The 22484-nt window shown below is 39.5% G+C and overlaps 1 protein-coding gene across 7 annotated transcripts in view; it reads left to right on the top strand.

Moving 5' to 3' along the window:
* Positions 1-22484, top strand: part of CEP83 (centrosomal protein 83) — a 124876-nt gene that overhangs the window by 95867 nt on the left and 6525 nt on the right. For 6 of the 7 annotated variants that reach the window (XR_011977346.1, XM_072655593.1, XM_072655591.1 and 3 more), the window contains 5 exons: positions 2494-2638; positions 2752-2901; positions 14274-14349; positions 17290-17447; positions 19386-19515. Coding sequence is in view for 6 of the 7 variants with exons in the window: in XM_072655593.1 (XP_072511694.1) it covers positions 2494-2638; positions 2752-2901; positions 14274-14349; positions 17290-17447; positions 19386-19515 (659 nt within the window). In the remaining variant the exon portion in view is untranslated. Of the gene's footprint in view, positions 1-2493; positions 2639-2751; positions 2902-14273; positions 14350-17289; positions 17448-19385; positions 19516-22484 lie in introns of those variants that run through there. The other variant, XM_072655594.1, reaches the window with a different exon arrangement.

Here is a 22484-nt window from a genome sequence, read left to right as displayed (position 1 = left end):
TGTTTCTTGTAAACAACATATTGTTGGGTTATGGTTTTTAATCCCTTCTACTATCAGTCTCCCTTTTATGGGAGAGTTCATCCCATTCACATTCACAGTTATGATTACTGTCTGTATCTTTCCCTCCATCCTCTTTCCCCTTGTTTATGCTTTTAGTTCTCGTTTCTCCCTTCCCCTTCACAATAGAGTTTTAAGTTTTGACCACTGCCTCTCTCAGTCTTCCCTCTCTTCTTTCAGTCTCCTGCCCTTTTAATCCCCTTTGCCCTTACTACTTCTTCCCTCCCTTTTAGCCTCCCCTCCCTTTTCTTTCCCCCTTCCCCTCCTACTGCCTGTAGAGCTAGTTGTATTTCTGTATTTAACTGAGTTTGTTGTACACCCCTTGAATCCAGTCAGATGAGAGTACCTCTCAAACAATGCTCATCTCCTTCCCCTCTTTCCCTCTATTGTAATATATTTTTGTGCCTCTTCCTGTGATGGAATTTATTTTTTTCTGCCTCCTCTTTTTCACATCTCCCATTACAACCCCTTCCCACCCTTAAATCACATTTGTTATTATCACATCATTTAATTTATACTCACTCCCTCTATCTGTGTATATCCCTTTTATATGTCATAATAAATATGTAATTCTCAAGATTAACAAGAATCATCTTCCCTTATAGGGATGTAAGGAGTTTGTCCATACTGAGCAACAGGTTTTTTTTTCCCATTTACTTTTTTATGCCTCTCTTGAGACTTGCCTTTGAAGATCGAATTTTGTACTTAGTTCTGGCCTTTTCACCAGGAAGGTCTGGAAATCCCTTATTTCATTGAATGTCCATCTCTTTGCTTGAAATATTATGCTCAACTTTGCTGGGTAATTAATCCTTGGTTGTAGTTCCCACTCCTTTGCCTTATGGAATATTGTATTCCAATTCCTTCGATCTTTTAGAGTAGAAGCTGCAAGATCCTGTGTGATCCTGACTGTAGTTCCTTGATATTTGAATGATTTCTTTCTGGCTTCCTGCAGTATTTTCTCCTTCACTTGATAGTTCTGAAATTTGGCAACAATATTCCTTGGTGTTTTTAGTTTGAGATCCCTTTCAGGAGGTGAATTGTGGATTCTTTTGACGACTATTTTGCCCTCTGGATCTAGGACTTCTGGGCAGTTTTCCTTGATGATTTCTTGGAAGATATTGTCCAGGGTCTTTTTTCATCATGAGTTTCTGGTAGACCAGTAATCCTTAGATTTTCTTTCCTGGATCTGTTTTCCAGGTCAGTTGTTTTTCCATTTAGATATTTTACATTTTCTTCTACCTTTTCATTCTTTAGATTCTGTTTGACTGATTCTTGATGTCTTATAGATTCATTAGCTTCTACTTGCCCGATTCTAATTTTTATCAAATTGTTTTCTTCAGTTAACTTTTGCATCTCCTTTTCTATCTGTCCAGTTGTTCCTTTTAAGGAGTTATTTTCTCCACTTAGGTTTTTCTACTTCCTTTTCCATTTGTCCAATTATCCTTTTAAATTCTTCTGTGATTTCCTTTTTCATATTTTTAAAGTCATTGGTCAGTTTTTCTTCTATTTCTTTAATTTGGCTTTTAAAATCCTTCCTGAGCTCTTTCAGGAATACTCTTTGTGCTTGAGACCAGTTCATATTACCTTCTGAAGTTTCAAATGGGAGTATAGTCTCAGTGCTGACCTCTTTAGTATTTGTATTTTGGTCCTTGTCCCCATAGAAAGATTCTGTGGTCTTTTCTGCTTTGCTTCTTACTCATGATAATCCCCCTTTTAAAGTAGATCTCTGCAACTGGGGCACAGAGGGCTCTGTCCCACAGTTCTTTTGCCTAAAATTTGAGTCTTTGTGTGTTGTGGCCTCTGGTTCTTTCAGCTAGAAGCTAAAATGCCGCAACTTACCTGGTGCTGAGCTACCTGGTGTTGGAAAGCAGAGGCCAGGTGAGGTGTTTTTGGGTTTCTCCGTAGTTACCCTGGAGCTAGCTCATTAAGTGTGGGGGAGGGGCAGTCTGGCCCCAGGAGGTATCCTCTGCCGAGCTAGAGCATAGGCATGCTCAGCAGTTGGTGATCCCCTCTGTGCTAGTGTCTTCCTGAGTCCTCTGGGGTGCTGAGGCACTTCTGGGGTCCTGGTGTTGGTGGTTGCTAGGTTCACCTCCCTAGGGCTCAGGATCTTCTTCTGGTTTGCTGAGATGGGGCTGTCTGGGACAGCTGTGGTCTTGCACTAGTCCCCTTCAGCCATAGCAAAAGGGACCCTCCTTAGTGATCTTCTTAGCCTCCCAGGCTAAGGGACTGTTTACCCCTTCTGCTGCTGTTCTAGGGTTTTTCCCAGGGAGATATTCTCTGGGCTCGTCAAGGTCAATAAGGGGAGGGAACAATTACCAATCACTCCACCATCTTGACTCCTGGAACTCGAGCTTCCTCTAAGCCCAATTTTTAACTTAATGGTAATGATGAAGACAATTCTTGTTTTTTTTCCTTCTTTAAAAATCAACCATCCAGGACTGCAGTCAGACAATGAAATCCTCAAGTCAGCTATTGAACGTTACAAAACACTTTTATTAGAAAAGGACCGTGAATTAGTACGAAAAGTACAAGCTGCCAAAGAAGAAGGTTACCAAAAACTAGCAGCTTTGCAAGATGAAAAGTAAGGACTTAAATACCTTGTTTTGTTTTAAATCTCCTTGTAAATGAAAACATTTTGTTGCCGTCTTATCCTTATTGTGGTTCTTTTAACATAATTATCATCTGTCGTTTTAGGCTAGAACTTGAGAACAAATTAGCAGATTTAGAGAAAACTAAAGTGGAACAAGATGTCTGGAGGCAATCTGAAAAGGATCAGTGTGAAGAGAAAATGCGGGTTTCACAGATGGCGGAAGAGGCGGCCAAAAGGGAGCTGCAAACTATTAGGTTACATCTGGGTCTTGTATCTCCTTTATTCTAAAGCTCTAGTCACTCTTCTAACTGGGCATTTTAAAGCCAAATAATCTTCTTTTGAGGTATCACATTCATTACATGAAAAGAGTATAGTAGACTTTTGGAAGTGAGGTTTTTGATTCAGAGGATTAACTCTTAGTATTAAGTCAGTGAGTCTAGAATGATAATTCTAGAAGGAACCTAAAGATGTTAATTGATACAGCTCCCTGCTTGTAGGAGTGTCAGTGTCAAAACCAGGCCAGCCACATGATTGTAAAGCCACATGATTGTAAAGCCACGTGATTGTATATTATCTTCTTGACAATCTCTGGGAAGTGAGTGTGTACCTTCTTTTAGGGAGCCTGTTTGAATGGTTTATTCCTCAGTTGTTTAAAAAGTCATTCCCTTGTTCATTTAGGCTCATTCCTGCTGTAATTGCTCTCCAGTTGCTCTCCTCTTACTGTAGATATAGAGAATTACTGCCGACATTCACAAACATCTTCCATTTATGCATACAGTAATGAATTTGATCTTTAATTTTTTTCTTTTCTAAGCAAAATAACCCCCATTGTTTTAACCTTGGTTTACAGGGATTATTTTCCACCCCATTAATCATTTTGGTTACTATTTTATATCCTTTTCTATTTCTCTAAAGGAGAAATTTTATATATTTAAAGGATTTTATATATAAGTGCAGTGCGAGAATTATTTTTCAGGTTTTTTGCACGTATCTCTCAGTGTATCTAACATATCTCAATATTGATTTCACTGGTTTTTTAACCGTACTGCATTTCAGACTCAAAAGGTTAGCTACATCTGTTATTTTTTTCTTTTTGACTGTGTGGTTAAGAAAAAATAACACACAAACTTAATTTAGACATCACTGATAGAGAATATGTGACAGTTTAAAAGGGACTAGCTGGAAGTATAGTGGAAAACAAGACTCGTAAACTTTTGAATAATATAAAGGAATGTTTCCAGCTTAGGGGAATAAATAATTTTTATGTAACTATAAAAGGATGCATTTATCAATCAATCAACAAGTATTTATTAAACTTCTTTGAATACTTAGGTATAAAAGTCCAAAGTATGAGACCTTTTATATAGGTATTATAATTTTTACATAAGTAGCTTGGGCTTTTGCTTTGGTTTGTTAATTATAAATCATTCCTGTCACTTCATTAAAGCAGGATGTCAGTGGCTTTCCTCCAGTCTTCTTAGCTACTTATAAGTCCTAGATGGTCTTAATAGTAGTAAAGCAGTTTCTCTAAAAACATTTTAGACTGCATCAATGAAGCTTCCCTGTATTTATGGTTTAGTCAGTCTTTTCCCCTTCTGTTTTTGTAATTTTTTTTGCTCCTAAGTATATTTCTTTTTAATATGTCGTAGTACTGTGTTGACTTTTTTCGTAACAACACATTTGTGATTCATAAGGTCAGCTATATCTTCCAGTTCTTTTTTAGATATTTAAAAAATAATTTAGTTTTCATTTCAGAATTTATTATTTTAAAAGTTCAAATGATAATTTCAGACAGCCAATAAATTCAGTTTTGTTATTGCTAGGGAATTTTTTCTGGTATATTGAAAAATTATTTTTTTTCTGGTTTACGTTTTATTTAACCACACAGTAGATATGTTCCAGAAAAGTTCCAGGTATGTGAAATTTTTAAAATAGAAAAATTTTAAATGAACAAAATGAGCTTTCTGTTTAGAGGAATTTTGTGGTGAATCCTTTGTAGAAAGAGTAGTTATTTCTGAATTTATCTTCTGTGCAGATTCGGATAAAAGCAGATACATGTGTTGAAGATCTCCAACCTAACTAAGATCAGAGAGACTCTTCACCAAAAGGCTGGCCCCCTATTTATGTGTTGTTTTGATACTAATGGATATGATCTACTAAGGCATTGAGGAGCTGTCATTTGCGTCACTGAGAGGGGCACATGGACTGGAAAAATTATCTATTCTTGAAGGATAAGCAGAGCTCTCCTGTATATTTCTATTTTCCACAGAAATCACTCCCTCTTTTCCCCATTTAACACCAGACTAATTTAGCTCAACATCCTTTGAATGCCATAATTCTTGATAGACAATTTCGAGAAGGTTTTTCTTTCTTCAGGTGTAAAAAAACGTTTTGGTCCAGGTATGCCACATTAAAATGCAAATATCCCTGGGAGGGGTTGTTTCTAAAACCTGCTTTGTGAATTCTTATTTTTAAGTGAGCTTGAATTTATTTAAATTTTCATGTGGAAAAGTGGCTTTTGAGCTGAAGGTCAGACATATAAAGATAAAACCGAAAAATATTCCGTTGAAGATAGTGCTGGCACCAAAATCAAGTCTATTATATTTGGATATTAAATTTTGTTCTTAAATTTTCTGACAGTTAAAGGTAAAAAGAGAAGCATGTTTTATGAAACCAGAATACGTGAAAAATGTTTTTCTAGAATTCAGTTCAAGGAAGAATTTAGTGAGTTGTTACTAGTAAGATTAGCAATAATACTCAAGATTGCCAGTTCAGACCTCAGGCCTGTGAGAGACAAGATTGGGCAGCTGGTGGAGGGGACACTGAAGGGGAAGTGAGAAAAATGTATTTCACTAATGCCAGTGCTGATAGATCTGGATAATTACTTTACCCTTTAAAAATAAGCACCCGCTCAATTCATTCCTTGCTTGTCATATTCAGTCATTCGTTTAATAAGTGTTTGTGAAGTACCTTCTGTGAGCTGGGCCCTGGTGACAAACATAAGATAGTCTGTATCCTGAAGAATATCACACTCCATTAGAGGGTAAACATACACAAATAAATACAAAGGCTAGAATGGGGTGGGAGACAGGACACTGTGAGAAAATATGGGGATGGGATGGGCCTTGATAAGAATCTGAAGGAAGGTGTTGAGGCATTTCAACTGTGGGAAAGAGCTCAGGGACAACAGGTGCAAAGGCCCCTGTAGGACATCTGAAAGATAAGCTAGAGGCAGATTGTGAATGGCTTGAAATGCCAGATTTTGGGATTTGTAGTTTGTCCTAGAGGCCTAGAGTAGGGAGATCTGTAGCAGGGCAGTAGCATGCCCAAATCTGTGCTGAAGGAATGCCACGTTGGCAGCTATCTGTGTGGAGATAGATTGGAGTGGAGAAGAGACTAGGAGGTAGGGACATCAATGAGAGGCAAAAGAAATAATTTAGTTCCTAAATTAGGTTAGTGGAGGATAAATTAGATCTAGCAGAAGTATTGAAGTGCAACCTGAACCAGATTAAAATGACATTGGGAAATATTTAGCAAAATAAATAAAAGTACAGTAAACATCAATAATGGTACATTTTAAAACTAAATCATCACACAGCCTGTAGGAACCCCCATTTCTGTTTGAGTTTGACACCACTTAGATCATATTTCCTTAGCACTCATTTTTATTTTGGATTTACAATTTGTTGTTAGGCTTACTGGACTTGGATAGCTTGGTTTTCTGTTTTTCTTGTTGGTGTTCCTATCAAATCACATACTAGTAGCCCTTAATTTAATTAGGGTTGGGATTAAGGATAGTCATGGCAGTTGGAGCCACCTAGGGCACAATGTACATTAAGGGATTCTTTTTAATATTACTTTTTTTAAAAATTTTATTTATTTTTAGCTTCCAACATTCATTTTCACAAGATTTTGAGTTCCAAATTTTCTCCCCATCTCTCCCCTCCCCCACCCCAAAACAACATGCATTCTGATTACTCCTTCCCCCAATCTGCTGTCCCTTCTATCACACCCCTCCCTTCCCTTATCCCCATCTTCTCTCTTTTCTGGTAGGGCAAGATAGATGTCTATACCCCATTACCTGTATTTCTTATTTCCCAGTTGCATGCAACAACAATTCTCAACATTTGTTCCTAAAACTTTGAGTTCCAACTTCTGTCCCTTCCTCCCTCCCCACTGAGAAGGTAAGCAATTCAATATAGGCTATATATGCGTAGTTTTACTAAAGACTTCCATAATGGTCATGTTGTGAAAGACTAACTGTATTTCCCTCCATCCTATCCTGCCCCCTATTTATTCTGTTCTCTCTTTTGATCTTATCCCTCCCCTACAGTGATTACTTCTAATTGCTCCCTCCTTCCATTTTCCCTCCCTACTATCATCCCCCCCACCACACTTGTCCCCTTCTCCCCTACTTTCCTGTAGTGTAAGATAGATTTTCATACCCAATTTAGTGAGCATGTTATTCCCTCCTTAAGCCAAATGTGATGAGAGTAAGACTTTTCCCCTCTCGCCTCCTCCCTCTTCTCCTCCATTGAAAAAGATTTTTCTTGCCTCTTTTATGAGAGATAACCTGCCCCATTCTATTTCTCCCTTTTTCCTCCCAATATATTCCTCTCTCACACCTTAATTTTATTTTTTTAGATATGATCCCTTCCTGTTCAACTCACCTTGTGCCCTCTGTCTATATCTACCTATCTGTATATGTATGTATGTATATATGTATGTATAATCCCTCCAACTATCCAAATACTGAGAAAAATTTGAAGAGTTACAAATATTATCTTTCTGTGTAGGAATGTAAACAGTTCAACTTTAGTAAGTCCCTTATGATTTCTCTTTCCTGTTTACCTTTTCATGCTTCTCTTGATTCTTGTGTTTGAAAGTCAGATTTTCTATTCAGCTCTGGCCTTTTCATCAAGAATGCTTGAAAGTCCTCTATTTCATTGAATGACCATTCTTTTTCCCCCTGAAGTGTTATACTCAGTTTTGCTGGGTTTTAATTCTTGGTTTTAGTCTGAGTTCCTTTGACTTCTGGAATATCATGTTCCAAGCCCTTCAATCCCTTAATGTAGAAGCTGCTAGATCTTGTGTTATCCTGACTGTAGTTCCACAATACTCGAATTGTTTCTTTCTGGCTGCTTGCAATATTTTCTCCTTGATCTGGGAACTCTGGAATTTGGCTACAATATTCCTAGGAGTTTTTCTATTTGGATCTTTTTCAGGTGATCGGTGGATTCTTTCAATATTCATTTTACCCTCTGGTTCCAGAATATCAGGGCAGTTTTCCTTGATAATTTCATGAAAGATGATGTCTAGGCTCTCTTTTTGATCATTACTTTCAGGTAGTCCCATAATTTTTAAATTGTCACTCCTGGATCTATTTTCCAGGTCAGCTGTTTTTCCAGTGAGATATTTCCCCCAGGGACTTTAGGCCAAGGGCTCCAAAAATGAAAGCTGCTGCTGTTGCATTTGTCACTGCCTGGGGCCAGGGCTAAGGGAGGACCCTGCTCCTTTCTCACACAGGTGAAAAAACTTTCTCACTGACCTTTGAAGCTGTTTTTGGCATTTGTGGATTGAGGGATCTGGGAACCGCAGCTGCTGCCAGGAATTCCACCCCTGAGGCATGCTACAGTCCTGTTCCTGCTGGTGCCACATGGCTAAGATTGGGCTGGACTCTGTGAGCTGCGCTCTGCTCTGCACCCTGTGCAATAGACCTTTCCTGTTGGCCTTTCATGCTGCCTTTGACTGGAAATCTCTTAATGTTGAAGCTGCCAGATCCTGTGTTATCCTAATTGTATTTCCAGAATACTCATTTTATTTCTTTCTAAGTGCTTGTAGTGTTTTCTCCTTGACTTGGGAACTCTGAAATTTGGCCACAATATTCCTAGGAGTTTCTCTCTTCAGGTCTCTTTCACGAGGTCGTTGGTGGATTCTTTCAATATTTATTTTGCCCTCTGGTTCTAGAATATCAGAACAGTTTTCCTTGATAATTTCATGGAAGATGATGTCTAGGCTCTTTTTTTGATCATGGCTTTCAGGTAGTCCCATAATTTTTAAATTGTCTCTCCTGGATCTATTTTCCAGGTTAGTTGTTTTTCCCATGAGATGTTTCACATTATCTTCTGTTTTTTTCAAATTTTTGGTTTTGTTTTTTAACTGCTTGGTTTATCTCAATTCATTCATTTCCCTGAACTCAATTCTCTCTGTCAAAGAACTGTTTTGTTCAGTGAGCTTTTGAACCTTCTCCTCCATTTGGCTAATTCTTCTTTTTAAAGCTTCCTTCTCCTCATTGGCTTTTTGGACCTCTTTTTCCAATTGAGTTAAGCCTCTTTTTAAGAGTGTTATTTTCCTTAGCATTTTTTTGATTCTCCTTTAGCAAGCTGCTAACTCACTTTTCAAGCTCTTCTATTGCCTGAACCCAGTTTAAGTTCCCTTTGGAGGCCCTCAGGTAGGAGCCTTGACTTCCTGTGACAGTAAGCCTTGTTCTTCCTCATCTGAAAGGATGGGAGGAAACACTTGTTCATCAAGAAAGTAACCTTCTATGGTTTTATTTTTTTTCCCTTTTTTGGGCATTTTCCCAGCCAGTTACTTGACTTTTGAGTCCTTTGTCAAGAGGGTGGTCCTGTTGCCTCCCCAGTATCATATTCAAGGCTCAGATTTGACTCAGCTGCTTGATTCCCTGGGCTTTGAGTGGGGGCGGGGCTGTCAATCAGGGCTGGGGTTTAGATCAGCTGCTCCCTACTGCCAGAGGCTTTAAGCTGAGCTGCTTGGACAATGGACCCAGGTTGCTTCCCAGCCACCAGAGCTTCCTGCAGTCTGCTGTTGCTGCTGCTGCCTTCGCCTGGGGCTATTGCTGGAAGAACTCTGTTCCCCTCTGGCCCAGCTGGGAAAGCCCTCCCACACTGACCTTTGGAGCTTGCTTTGTCACTTGTGGGTTGAAGTATCTGGGACCCTTCCTGCTGGGAACTCTGCCCCAGAGGTCTGTTTAGGTCCTGTTCTTCCCAGTGCTGCGTGGCCAGGGCTAGGCTCTGCTCTGCTCAGCATCCCGTGAGATAGACCTTTCCTGTCGGCCTTCCAGGTTACCTTTGGCTGGAAACCTCTTTCGCTCTGTTTTTCTGTGGCTTCTGCTGCTCTAGAATTTGTTGAGAGTCATTTTTACAGGTATTTTGTAGGCTATGGGGGAAGCTGTAGAGTATTATGTGTCTTTGTACTCCGCCATCTTGGCTCTGCCTCAGATGCCTTCTTTTCTCTGTCTTTCTTTATAAACTTAAACAAAGAACAATACCTGTTGTGAAATCAGAAAAACTTTCATTAATCTTTATGTCTGTTCCCCTGAATGGACAGGTAGCCTCCCCAGTAAGGTTACAGGACAACTCTGACCATGAATATTCTTCTGGGGAGGGAAGTTCTTCAGCTGGTCTTGTTGGAAACCAGAGATTCTAAGATTCTGAAAGTGTGAAGGAGAGCATTCTGGGCATGACAAACAATTCAAAGTCACCGTCAAGAAACAGGAATTTCATGTTCCAGGAGCAGCAAGTAGTATGAGTATATGATTGAATCACAGGATGTGTGGAGAGGAATAAAATGCAAGAAGATTGAAAAGGGATGGTAGTAAGGAGCCATCTCATGGAAAGCTTCACATGTAAGACTTTATATTTGATTCTGGAAGTAATAGGGGCCCATTAGAGCTCTTTGAACAGAGTTGGGGGGAGGTGACGTGACCAGACCCATTTATTAGGAAAATCTCTTTGGTCAGTAGGGTAGATGAATGAATTGGAGTCGTGGAAGGGCAAAGAGGAGAGGGAGAACAATTAGAAGGTGATTATAGTAGTCTTAGGGGGAGGTAATAAGGGCCTGAGCTAGGATGGTGACTGTGAGTAGACAGAAGAGGGATTCTTATGAGAGATGGAAGGAAAGAAATTACAACATTTGGCAACAGATATATATGTGGGATAGATAAGTGAGAGGATAACAGCTGAGGATAACTCTGAAGACGTGAACTTCGGCAGTTGGAAGGATGGTGTTGTACTTGGCAGTAATAGGGAATTTCAGAAGGCTTTAGGGGGAAAGGTGATGATGCAGTAGGAGAAAGTTGTGTAGCCCAGTTCTCCTCACATTTACTCCAACAAAAATCTAAGAAGGGTGCCTTGGCAAAGTGATTAGGAAATCTAAGGAGAAACCACAGTTGGTCATTTATCCATCCCAAGATCACAAATTTAGCCTAGAGATAAGTGACCATGGCAAGATCTGTGGAGGAGCGATGGGACTGTAGTTCTATTGCTCTGACCCTAAAGATGAATCTTGGCTTCAGTCCACTGGCATAGGGATGGGCTTACATCTCTGGCATTGTGGCCCAAAGACCTAGATAGGACACATCCCTGGGCTATGACTGTGGTTTCAGGAGTTGACCCACAGCTCTATTGCTTTCATCTTGTGGAGCCTTCCGGCTGAGAGACATCTGCCTCTTGGAGTTTCACCCAGAGGCAAGTCTGTAGTTGTGTTGCTGAGACTTACTGCAGGATCTGTAATCTGGAAAGCTCAACTTGGATTGCTTAGGGCCTATTGGAAGTTCTCATCTCTTTCATCTGAGCTGCGCTGAAGGTCCTTGAAGAATACAGTCATTACCTGGAAAACACATTGGCAAGATCCCCAGAAAATAAAATCAGGACTAAATGAGTCCCTGGATTGCATTCCCACTAGAAGTGCACAAACCATGGCCTTACCATAAAGTCCCAGTTTGGGAAGTAAAACTGTAAGAAGGAGTAAACAACAGCAACAAAAGGTTTCCGTGACAAAAAGCTATTATGGATCAAGGGATGCCCAAGACACACTCAGAAGAAGAAACCAATTCGAAAACATACAAGCAAGCCTTAGCCACAAAATCACTAGAATTCCCTGAAGAAATAAAGCAAGAGTTTTTTTTTTAAAAAGAGTTAAAATGATATTATAAATGAAATGAGTGCTAGAGAAAATTATTGGAAAAGAAATGACAGGTTTGAAGGACAGATTGAAAGTGAATTAACTTAGCATAGGAGGTACAAACTTTACCTCAGTATTAGACCCTCTGAAAATTAGAATGGGATAAACAGGATTTATTAAGTCCATGAGACAATAAGAAATAGTAAGACAAAGAAGCCTGAAAAAATAGGAGTTATTGTAGACAACAAGCATTTAATAATGTAATATTATAAATATGTAAGTACTGTCAAAAGTACATGACTTAAAAACAGATCAAGAATAGGTAATTTAAGATTTACTGAACTACATGATGGCCATGACAAAAAGAAAGAATTTGAATATCATAGTTTAAGAAATAATGAAATAAAACTGTCCAGACTTATTAGAATCAGAGGAAAAAGGGATAATGGAAACAATCTGAAAGCAGTCATAAAATGAAAATTCCTAAGAACACCATAGCCAAAATACAAGAGTTATGTTTTGAGGCACCTTTAGGAAATCCAATCTGAAATGCCCAATAGAAAGCCAGGAATACCGGACTGGAACTTAGAAGGGAGAGTAGAGCCAAAGAAACCTGGGACTCATAAAGACGATAATTGAATTCCATTGGCTTTGATGAGGTCCAGTGAGATAGCAGAATGAGAAAAGAGAAGAGGGCCTTGGAGGAGGGCACCTACGGTCAGTGTGTGTAGTGCAGATGAAGGTCTGGCAAAAGAGACTCAGAAGGATTGTTTGAACAGGTTGGAGGAGAATGAAGAGAGAAAGTGGTTAAGAAAACTCAGATTATCTAGGAAGAGGGAGGAGGTGGTCAGTAGTGTCAGATGCTACTGAGAGGTCAAGAAAGTTGAGGTTTGAGATGAGCTCTTTATCTTAGGTGATTGATAACTTTAAAAAAAAAAAATCTTTCCAGTTACATGTAAAAATAATTTTTAACCTTTGATTTTTAAAATTTTGAGTTTCAAATTCTCTCCCTCCCCTTCTTGAGAATTAAACCTTCTTGATATAAGTTACGCATGTACAGTCATGTAAAACATTTCCACATTAGTTATATTGTGAAAGAAAACAGACCAAAAAAAAGGAAATAAAGTTTCTTAAAGTATGCTTTGATTTGCATACAGACTCCCATCAGTTGTCTTTCTGGAGGGAGATAGCATTTTTCATCATAAGTCCATCCAATGTCTTGGATCTTTGTATTGCTGAGAAGAGCTAAATTGTTCACAGATGGTCATCATAAAATATTTCTGTTACTGTGTATAATGTTGTCCTGATTCTGCTTGCTTCACTTTGTATCAGTTCATGTAAGTCTTCCCAGGTTTTTCTGAAACCATCCTGCTCAACATTTCTTATAGCACAATAGTATTCCATCACAATCGTATACCACAATTTGTTTGGCTATTCCCTGGTTGATGGACATCCCTTTGATTTCCAGTTCTTTGCCACTACTGAAAGAGCTACTATAAATATTTTTGTACATATAGATCTTTTTCTTTTTTCTTTGATTTTTGGATATAGACCTAATAGTGATATTGCTGGGTCAAAGGCTATGTATGATTTTATAAGCTCTTTGGGAATAGTTCCAAATTGCTCTCCATAATGGTGGGATCACTTCATAACTCCATTAACAGTGCATTAGTGTCCTAATTTTCCCACTTCCCCTCCAGTATTTATCATTTTCCTTTTCTGTCTTGTTAACCAATCGGATATGTGTAAGGTGGTACCTCAGAGTTGTTTTAATTTGTATTTCTCTAATTAATAGTGATTTGAGCATTTTTTATACGACTATAGATAGCTTTGATTTTTTTAATATTCCTTGTTCATGTCTTTTTATAATCTTATAAATTTGACTCCATTCTCTATATATTTGAGAGAAGACACCTTTATCAGAGAAACTCACTATAAAGTCTTTGTCACAGTTAGGATTATTGTCTATTTCCCTTCTTCCTGTCCCCCTGTTTTTAGCTAGCTCTGCACCTTCATGCTGAAGAGCCCAGGCTTTGTTTGCTCCTTGTTGAGATTCCCTGGCAGAGGGGCCCTTCACGCTCTGGGCCATGGTGTCTGTGGTCTCCTGCAGCCAAAGTCACACTCTAATGCTTGTCTCATTCCCAAGTTACTGCACTCCATTACTACCTACAGCAGACTATAACTGTGACTTAGATCAGTTTTGTGGAGTTTTCAGAGAGGTTAAATGAATTTGCTTGGATCGGAATTATCAAGTGCTAGAGGTGAAATATGAACCCACATCTTCCTGGTTGTAAGTCTACTATTATTCACAATGCCTCACTCTCTCGGATCAACAAATGGCCCAGTGAGTGGCATAGAAAATAAATGCTTTGAGTTTAAGGAGGAAAGAGATAGAAACATTTAAAGCAGGCATAATACTCTGCTCTTAAGGCTAACCATTCTGTCTGTAGAGACGCTTTGGTATTTTTGCCCCTCTCACAGGATCTAAAATGTTCTTTCCTACTTTTGTGTTGACCAGCACCTCGGGGATTGAGGTTTCCCCTAGTGTATGTGGGGTACAGTGCAGTGACTGGGCAGGATGGTCTTTCGGTAAAGAAGGAGCGACCTTTCAATATCTGACTTTACTAAAAACCTACCATTGGACTCTAAATTATTAATTCGTCATACTGTCTTAACATTATTTGTCTCATTGTCAAATTTTTAGAATGAAGCTTCAACAGCAAATGATGGCTAATGAGGACGCAGAAAAAGAAAAGATTGAAAATGCTGATCTTAAACACGTAAGAGCTTATAGAGTGGTAGTTAACATTTTAATTCCTTGTTTAAAGCTCTCCTGATTCAGATAGTCTCAGTTACATCAGTAAGCAGTTCATAAGTACCTACTATGTGCCAGATACTGCCATGAGGGCTGCATACAAAAAGAGTCAAAAGACAGTCCCCTGTCCTTCAGGAGATGGAGCATCTTCAGATTTTAGCCTTGTAAAAACCTCATCGCTGGAGTAATTAATATGTCAGTGGGCTTGATTTCTGAAGTTTCAGCTTTAGTGTATGAAGGTGCTTTTGCCCTCTGGTATTTTCATAAGATACTTACCTGCTGATTTGTAATCAAATACTATCTTGTTCCAAACCACAGCCCCAGATTGCATAGAATTCTAAGTTACTCTATGTGAGTCACAGGTAACTCTAGTTTCATTTTGTTATAGTTTTCATTTTATTGATTGTTTCTTATTGTATCCTCAAGAGCTAAGGCAATGTGGTATTGTCAGAAACATTAATTTTATCATTAAAAATATTCAGACAGAGAGCAAGAGATTTGTATAAGGTCATATACAGTGCTTTAAAGTGAAAGCGGAGAGCAGCTCCTTTTGGGATTCTGCTTAGGTCATCATGGGGATGCTTGATCACATTGCATTCCAGTGCAGATCATAACAGAGGAGTTAGCTGGGATTGTTTACTTTTAACTTTATCAGCCTGGGGCGAGTGAGAGTTTTTTCAAAACCGCCTATTCATTTAGCTATTGTGCAGAATAATATTTGCAACTATGGGTAAAATAAAGCTTTGTGGTTCTTCATTCCAGGACAGGGGAGAGAGTGGAGACCATTTCAAGTGTTCCATGGATATTTGTTTGCTAAACATGCACACACCTGCGTTATTTGGTTTTTTTTTTTGTTATACATACAAATAAAAGTCTATAGTAGTACTCTCCAAAATTTTTTGATTGCATACCCCATGAGAAAAAAATTGAGCATACTCCTAATATATGTATGTCTTATTATAAATTGAGAGACATGTTATAAATTGAGGGACAGCAAGGTAGCTTAGTGGATAGAGTGTTGTGCCTGGAGTCAGGAATGTCTGAGTTCAAATGTGGTCTCAGACACTGACTACCTATGTGACCCTGGGCAAGTCACTTCACCCTGTTTGCCTCAATTTCCTCATCTGTGAAATGAACTGGAGTAGGAAATGAAAAACTACTCTGGTATCTTTGCCAAGAATATTTCATGGGGGGTCACAAAGAGTTGGAATCGACTGAAGTGACTGAACAACATTTATAAATTATATGCCTATACATTTATGTTTATTCGGTCATATACAGACACACACTAATGTACATGAATAGAGAGGCAGTCGGCATAGGGGACAGAGATGTGGTTGTGAAGGGAAGATCTGACATCAGATTCTGCCCCTGACACGTACAGGCTTTGTGGCTCTGGACAAGTCTCTGCCTCCTCACTGCTGTAGGCAGTGCTATAAGACTGTAAGTTGCAGAGAAGGTACCTAATTGCATTGGTACAGGGCACTTCCTCCTTGGGAGCTCCCTATAGCAATGAAATCACAGTTGTAATCCCTATTCCTACCCTGTATATATAAATTATAAGAGATGCACAAAAAATAAGGTGAGATAAAGATGAGTTTTTAAAAGCATTTTAAATTTTATCATTTGTACAAAAATTGTTTTGCTCTCACTAAATATAGAATGTTTTTATTAATAATAATATTTCTTGGAGCTATATAATTGAATATATTCCACGATTTTGAAAGAAACTTCACATATATATCCTAGGAGATAGGATGAACTTAGAATAATTATTCGGTTAATTTGATCAATGTAGGTAGCCAAGTAGGTCGCTTCTTTTTCTTTCCTGGGGCAGGGGGAAGAAGGTAGTTGGGGAAGATACACAACATAGTTTTCTAGGAATAGTCTTAGGAGTCGTGTTTCTTGGTATATAGATTATCATTGCACACCAAAAAGATACTCACCAAAATATTAAGTTAAATTTGATTACCTCTGATGACCACTGAGCAGTATTCAATTCAGATCCACATCATCCCTTACTTTTCTGTTTGTGTCTGGTGGTCTTACTTGTGTCTTTGTTTGAGTGTGAGCATCTGATTTGGTCCATAGGATGCAGGAAGGGAAATCTTGTACAACCAGGCTATTAAAGGGCAATTAGGGCTTTAATACCTATCAGCAGTTTATGTTGGATCCCAGAATCAGCGGGAAGCTGGTGGAGTTGAGAGAATAGGGGTGAGTGTGTTTTCAGAATTGTACTTCAGGAAAATCACTTTGGTAGGTGCATAGAAGATGGGTTGAAGAAGAGAGAAGGTTGAAATAGGGGGATCCAGAAGGAGGTTGAAGGAATAATGCAAAGGAGAAGTGAGGGCTGTGTGAGCAGTCAGAAGGGGGAGGATGTCCACCATATACAGATAAAAACAGTACAACGTGGCTGTTGTGGGGAGGGTGGACTGCAACCCACCTTCCACTTGGCTGATCTGAGAGCCACTGGTCAAGAGAAGAAAAAAGAAGTTTTGACAACTTTTTAGTCATCAAAAGTTTTTTTGGGGGGAGAAAGGTATTAAACTTTTGGCTAAAAATGTATGAGCATTATATGGGTTTAATTTGTTAGTGGGATCTGTTACCCATTACTTTTACTATGAATAATTTTCTTTTTACCTATACTCAGGGCCTGTTATTTTCAGGAGACAAGGAGTAATTTTGCTATAAGAATATGGTAATGGTTTTCTCTTCCTAGTCAACCCACTTCACTGGGAGGAAGTGGGTACTGGGCAGATACTGACCATAAAAACTGCTACTGGCAAGTATGATCTGTGTGAAGGAGTACCTTAGCAGGGTGAGGCATCCATATTCTTTCTGTTTTACATCTTTGATATTTTTGTTTAATAAACATCTGTTTTTCCTTTCCCTTTTTCTTCTAAAGCAAATCAGTGGTTTACAGATCCAAGTTACCTCCCTCACACGGTCAGAGACTGAGTTGGTAGATTCTAACCAGAAACTGAAGGATCTGGTGGAGAGACTGAAGCAGGAATGCCGCAATGCACGGGCTCAAGCAGAAAAGACTCAGCTAGAGGCTGAAAAGTAGGTTCAGCTAGCTTCCTTACAAGCAACTGTCTTCCCAACAGGCTTGGTACACATTGTATGTGTGTGTGTGCATATGCACAGAGACATAAAAATGGGGGGGGAGAGAGAGAGAATGAGGCCGTCCTTCCCTCTGAGTCCCCCAGCAATCCATCTGCAGGGAGACAGCACGTTTCAGCTGGAATCCTTGGAAGCTGTGGTGAGTCAGTGTGTCGGTCAGAGTTCATACAGTATTTGATGTTAGTGTACAAACTGTTCTTCTGATTCTGCTCACTGCACTGAATGCTCTCTTTAGTAAAAAGGCACCAAGTCCTGGGCATGGTGGACACCAGAAAACTTTACCAAAAATAAAATGGACTCTGTTAGCAGGTAGGAAACACCTGGTGGCCACTGCAGAAATAACCTTCAGGCATCGTAGAGGACATTCATGCCATGAACCTGTTCAGACAGAGATCAGTGTCAGAGCTAAATGAGTAGCTGTAGAGCACATTTGAGGCAACTCTGACCTGACCTATCTAAGCAAGCCATTGATTCTGAAAAGTGACGCAACCAAGAAGATACTCTCAGAGAAGTAAGCACGTGATGAGAAAAGGAAGTGAGTCAGCTGCCTGTGGTTTCAATGGGATAATCAACAAATAGCCAATCTTCCCTGTTGTTTTTCATGACAGATCTAGGGTGTTGGATGGACTCCTTGTGGATGATTGATAGGAGAGCATTGGTGAGAGAAGGCAGCGTATACTCTTGGGGGGAAATCATAGATAGAGTTTTCAGAGAAAGTAGAAATCATCCATTCCAGTCCTTCCTGCCCTATCCATGAAGAAGCAGAGGCCCAGAGAGAATTGAGAGAATACACACACTGACCAGTTTCACACACCCCATTGGTATCAAATTACTGTGGACAACTTTATTTAAGAACAAATGTGCTGATGTGGGAAAAGGGCCCAGGAACTGCTTTGTGTGGTGGAAGTGACGCTGGCAGGGACAGGAAGGGACATCAGTGCATATTTGATCTGCACAGCAGCCTTGTGGGGTAGAGGCTGCAGATATTATTAACTCCCTTTTACCAACGGCATGAGGAGAACAGGCTGGGTTACCTTCAGTTTGGAGCTTGCTTAAGGATTCCAAGCTTTCCATAAAAGCAAAGGCCCAAGTTTTAATCCTAGCCTTCTGTACATATGAGTTTTGAAGTACAACTGTCCCTGAAGGTGTAAAGGAAACATCAGCCCGAGGGGCGAGGAGAGGTGCATAATGGGATGCATGTGCATGTGCATGTGCGCGTGGGAGGCATCTCAGAGTCCTGAGAGGCATTCACTGAAGAGTGAGAGTGAAAGATCCCCTCATCCAAGAGGATTGATCATGGCAGGAGGGAGAGGGAACAGAAAGGCCCCTGGGCAGTCTCATGATGTCCAGTACAACCAAGGAATGCCCTTGGTGTTGGGGCTGGACCTCCTCTGGTGACCTTATGGTAGATTGAGAACAAGGGTTCCCAAGGATGGGCTCTGTGGTATGTATTAGTTGAGAGAAATTATGATTTCAGTGCTATCAGAGTTATTTTAATATTTGCAGATGAGGAAACTGGAGAGTTCAGATGATTTTACCATGGTCCCATAGCTAAAAATTCAGAATCAGGATTTGAACCCAGGTCTTCCTGACTGCCAGGTTTATCACTCTCCCCATCATGCCACTCTACCTCCTTCCTGGCCTAAGAATCTGGAGGCCTAAGCAGCTGTGTTCATTTCTTAGGGCCTGCATTTGCTGAACCATCAAAAAGAGGTTTGGACTAGATGCTCCGCTGAGATCCTGTCCAGCTTTCATGATCTATGATCCTGTAGTGAAACTTAGTAGTGAGTTGACTGTTCTAATGTCAATATAATCTTATGTTGTTTAGGAATATGAGTTCTTAAAAAAAAGTTTTTTTCGCCAATTTGTTTTTGACAGTTCTTTGGAAGAGAAGCGAGTCGAATGGTTGGAAGAAAAGCGTATGCTTCATGACCGTCTCAAAGAAAAAGAAGAGAAGTATAGCCAGGCCAAAGAGAAGCTGCAACGAGCTGCCCGTGCTCAGAAAAAGGCAAGCCAGCGACTTCTTATTGGTATCAGTGATTGTGTTGTTCAGTTTTGTCCAACCTTTCATGTATCCATTTGGGGTTTTCTTGGCAAAGATAATGCCATTTCTTGCTCCAGGTCGTTTGATAACTGAGGAAACCAAGGCAAACAGAGTTAAGTGACTTGCCCAGGGTCACCCAGCTAGTGTCTGGGGCCAGATCTGAACTCAGGAAGATGAGTCTTCCTGACTCCAGGCCCGCTGCTCTATCCACTGCACTCTACCTGGTCTGCCCATTATCATACTAACAATAATAATAATGATAGCAGTATTATACCTTGCTTTTAGATTTGCAGGACTCTTAAGCAATTTACTTGGAGAATAAAGTTTTTAGGGCATGTTTACCTTCAGATTTAGATATAACTTTTATAGTCAACTTTGCAAGAGTGGGACAGGATGACCAGATTGATTTCCGAGTCATTTATTTGCAATTCAGTATATTTTGCTAGAGAAAAATAAAAATATTTGTAAGTGGACTACAGGCTTTAGAGCTAGAAGAGTCGTGTAGTTTGTCTTAAAGAAGTGACTTTGCCCAAGTCACATGGACAAGGAGATAGAAAGCAGCTGTGCAGGACCGCTGCCACCCACACTAACTTCTCTTTCTATGACAACTTGCCATTTCTCCACTGGCTGCCTAGATTCTTAGATCAGCCTGTGGGGGGAAAAGGACACACACACACACACACACATATACATAGGTGTGTGTGATATATACATATATATATGTATGTATGTATAAAATCTCCATTATGTACCTGAAGCGTAGCAGTGATAGTGCTATTTCATTTATCCATCATTGCTTTCTTGCCATGTGTAGTGAGACATGGAATATAGTTGTCTGAAGAATAAAGTTAGTATCGCACAGAAGGCAGTAGAGAGATGGTGGGTATGAGCCGCTGTAGCCTATACTCACTGAGGAGCCCTGAGAACAAGAGTGAAAGCGTGAGTTCAGAAGATATGTATGTGTCCATCTGCCCTCCTTGTATGTCAGCATGTGATGGACTGTCATAGTGGCAGAGGCAGCTTGAGGTGGCAGTGATGTCAGGGGCAGGATCAGCTAGACGTTTCTGCCACCATGGCCATAGTAATTGTTCATGTTGTCAGAGTTTCATAGAGGGAACTGGAATGGGCCTTAGAGATTACTTCAATCCAATTCTTTCATTTAACAGTGAAGATACCACAACCCAAAGAGGGTGGAGTGGTTTGACCAAAGTAACACAGCTAATTAGTGGTAGAACTGGGTCTAGTACCCAGCTCTCTTAATATTTCTGTTCCCCTTTAGTTTAAGAAGGCATTTCAATAGGTTACTCTCTTCCCAAGTATTCTGAATTAGAGAACACAGGACACACTGTTTAGGCATCAGTTCCCTATTTAAGAATATTTATGAATTTGAAAAATGCGTGTATTGTATGAACATAATCCTCAAAGTCATCATCACTGGGGTCACTGCACAGATGACTTAAGAGTCCAGTGCATTTCCATCTCACTTTCAGACTTCCTGCCACTTTTTTCTCCTGGCAGTAACAAAGTTATTTCATACTCACTCATATTCACCACTATTTCATATTGAATATTGAATATTTCATATTTCACATTCAATAATGAATAGAAGTGGTTTCTCATCTGAGTTTGGATTTTCGCTGGTCCATGACAATGTAATCACACAATTTCCTTTTACTGGCTTAAGCCCTTGAATGTGAGAGGTGATCAAATTCTGTCTGCTTTGCTTGACATAAAGAGAGCTGGCATGAGTTTTCTTGAGGAAGCTTTCATTTAAAGTATCTTAGATAGAAGCTTCTTCAGTTATTCAGTTGGTTTGGGGTCGTATGACTGGGGCAAAAGTGACGTCCACTGGTGACTTCAGCCAGCAAAGCGAATCACATGTGTGCCACCGCCATTCTTTGGAAGCTAGGCATTTAAACCTTTGGGCCTCAGTTGTCTTCATCTGTTATTGGGGTTAGAATATTTCAGTAGTCTGCACATTTTTTTGATCACATACTCCTGTCAGTAAAATATTTTTAAACATGCATCTGAAAAATAGGAATATTTACTTAGGGCATATAACATTTGTGTTATAACATTTTGTAACTTAACGGAAAATAGTTGTGATGCACCATAGGTTTTTGGTTCATAAGTAGCTAACTTACAGAAAATAGAAACTTTAAGAATATGAGAAAGACAAATTTGAAAATAATATTTATTAATGGTACAGAAAATCTTTTTTGCTTTCACTCAAATGATGGTATTTTTAGGGACAGCAATGTGACTGAAGATGTTTCATTCTTTTTTTGAAAATCTTGGTAAACATTTTGTGTTCTAGCGATTCAAGCATCTGCTTCTAAGTTTAGCTTATCTTGATAACTTCGTTTTAATGATTGTCAGCTGAAGAAGATACCTCACAAACTTGCATAAATCTACATGGAAGAAGCGTATCTTTGGCTCTGCTTACTAAATCACAATACTCCTTTTTCAACCCCTTCCTCCAGTAATTCAGAAGTTATTGTTGAATCTCAGCTGGTAAATTTCCATCTTCCCTGATGTCAGTCACTTGTTCTTATAAACAAGCCATATGAAAGGTTTTGTATTTTTTGACAAATAGGTTCAAAACCCACTAGACCCCTTAGGAAGATGTTTAAACAGATCAGAAAATTCTATTTCCAAGTTTTGTTAAGAGTGCATATATGAATTTTTAGAGGTGATACACATATTCTCTTTGGCAGCCCAGAGATGTAAGAGAGGCATTCTAGAAGGAGAGCATGGTCAATGGTGTCAGATGCTAGAGAGGCGGAGCAGGATAGAGATGGAGGAAAAGCTTACAGAGGGGCAGGAGAGATCACTGGCAAGTTTGGACAAGCAGCTTCACTGGAGGGTAGGAAGCAAGAGTAAAGAGAATGCTGAGAATCTGGGAGACTTAAGAGGGGTAGGTTTGGAGGAAA

Source organism: Notamacropus eugenii, chromosome 3 (assembly GCF_028372415.1).
Source record: "Notamacropus eugenii isolate mMacEug1 chromosome 3, mMacEug1.pri_v2, whole genome shotgun sequence".
In the NCBI taxonomy this organism is placed as follows: Eukaryota; Metazoa; Chordata; class Mammalia; order Diprotodontia; family Macropodidae; genus Notamacropus; species Notamacropus eugenii.
This window is presented reverse-complemented; position numbering and strand designations above follow the sequence as displayed.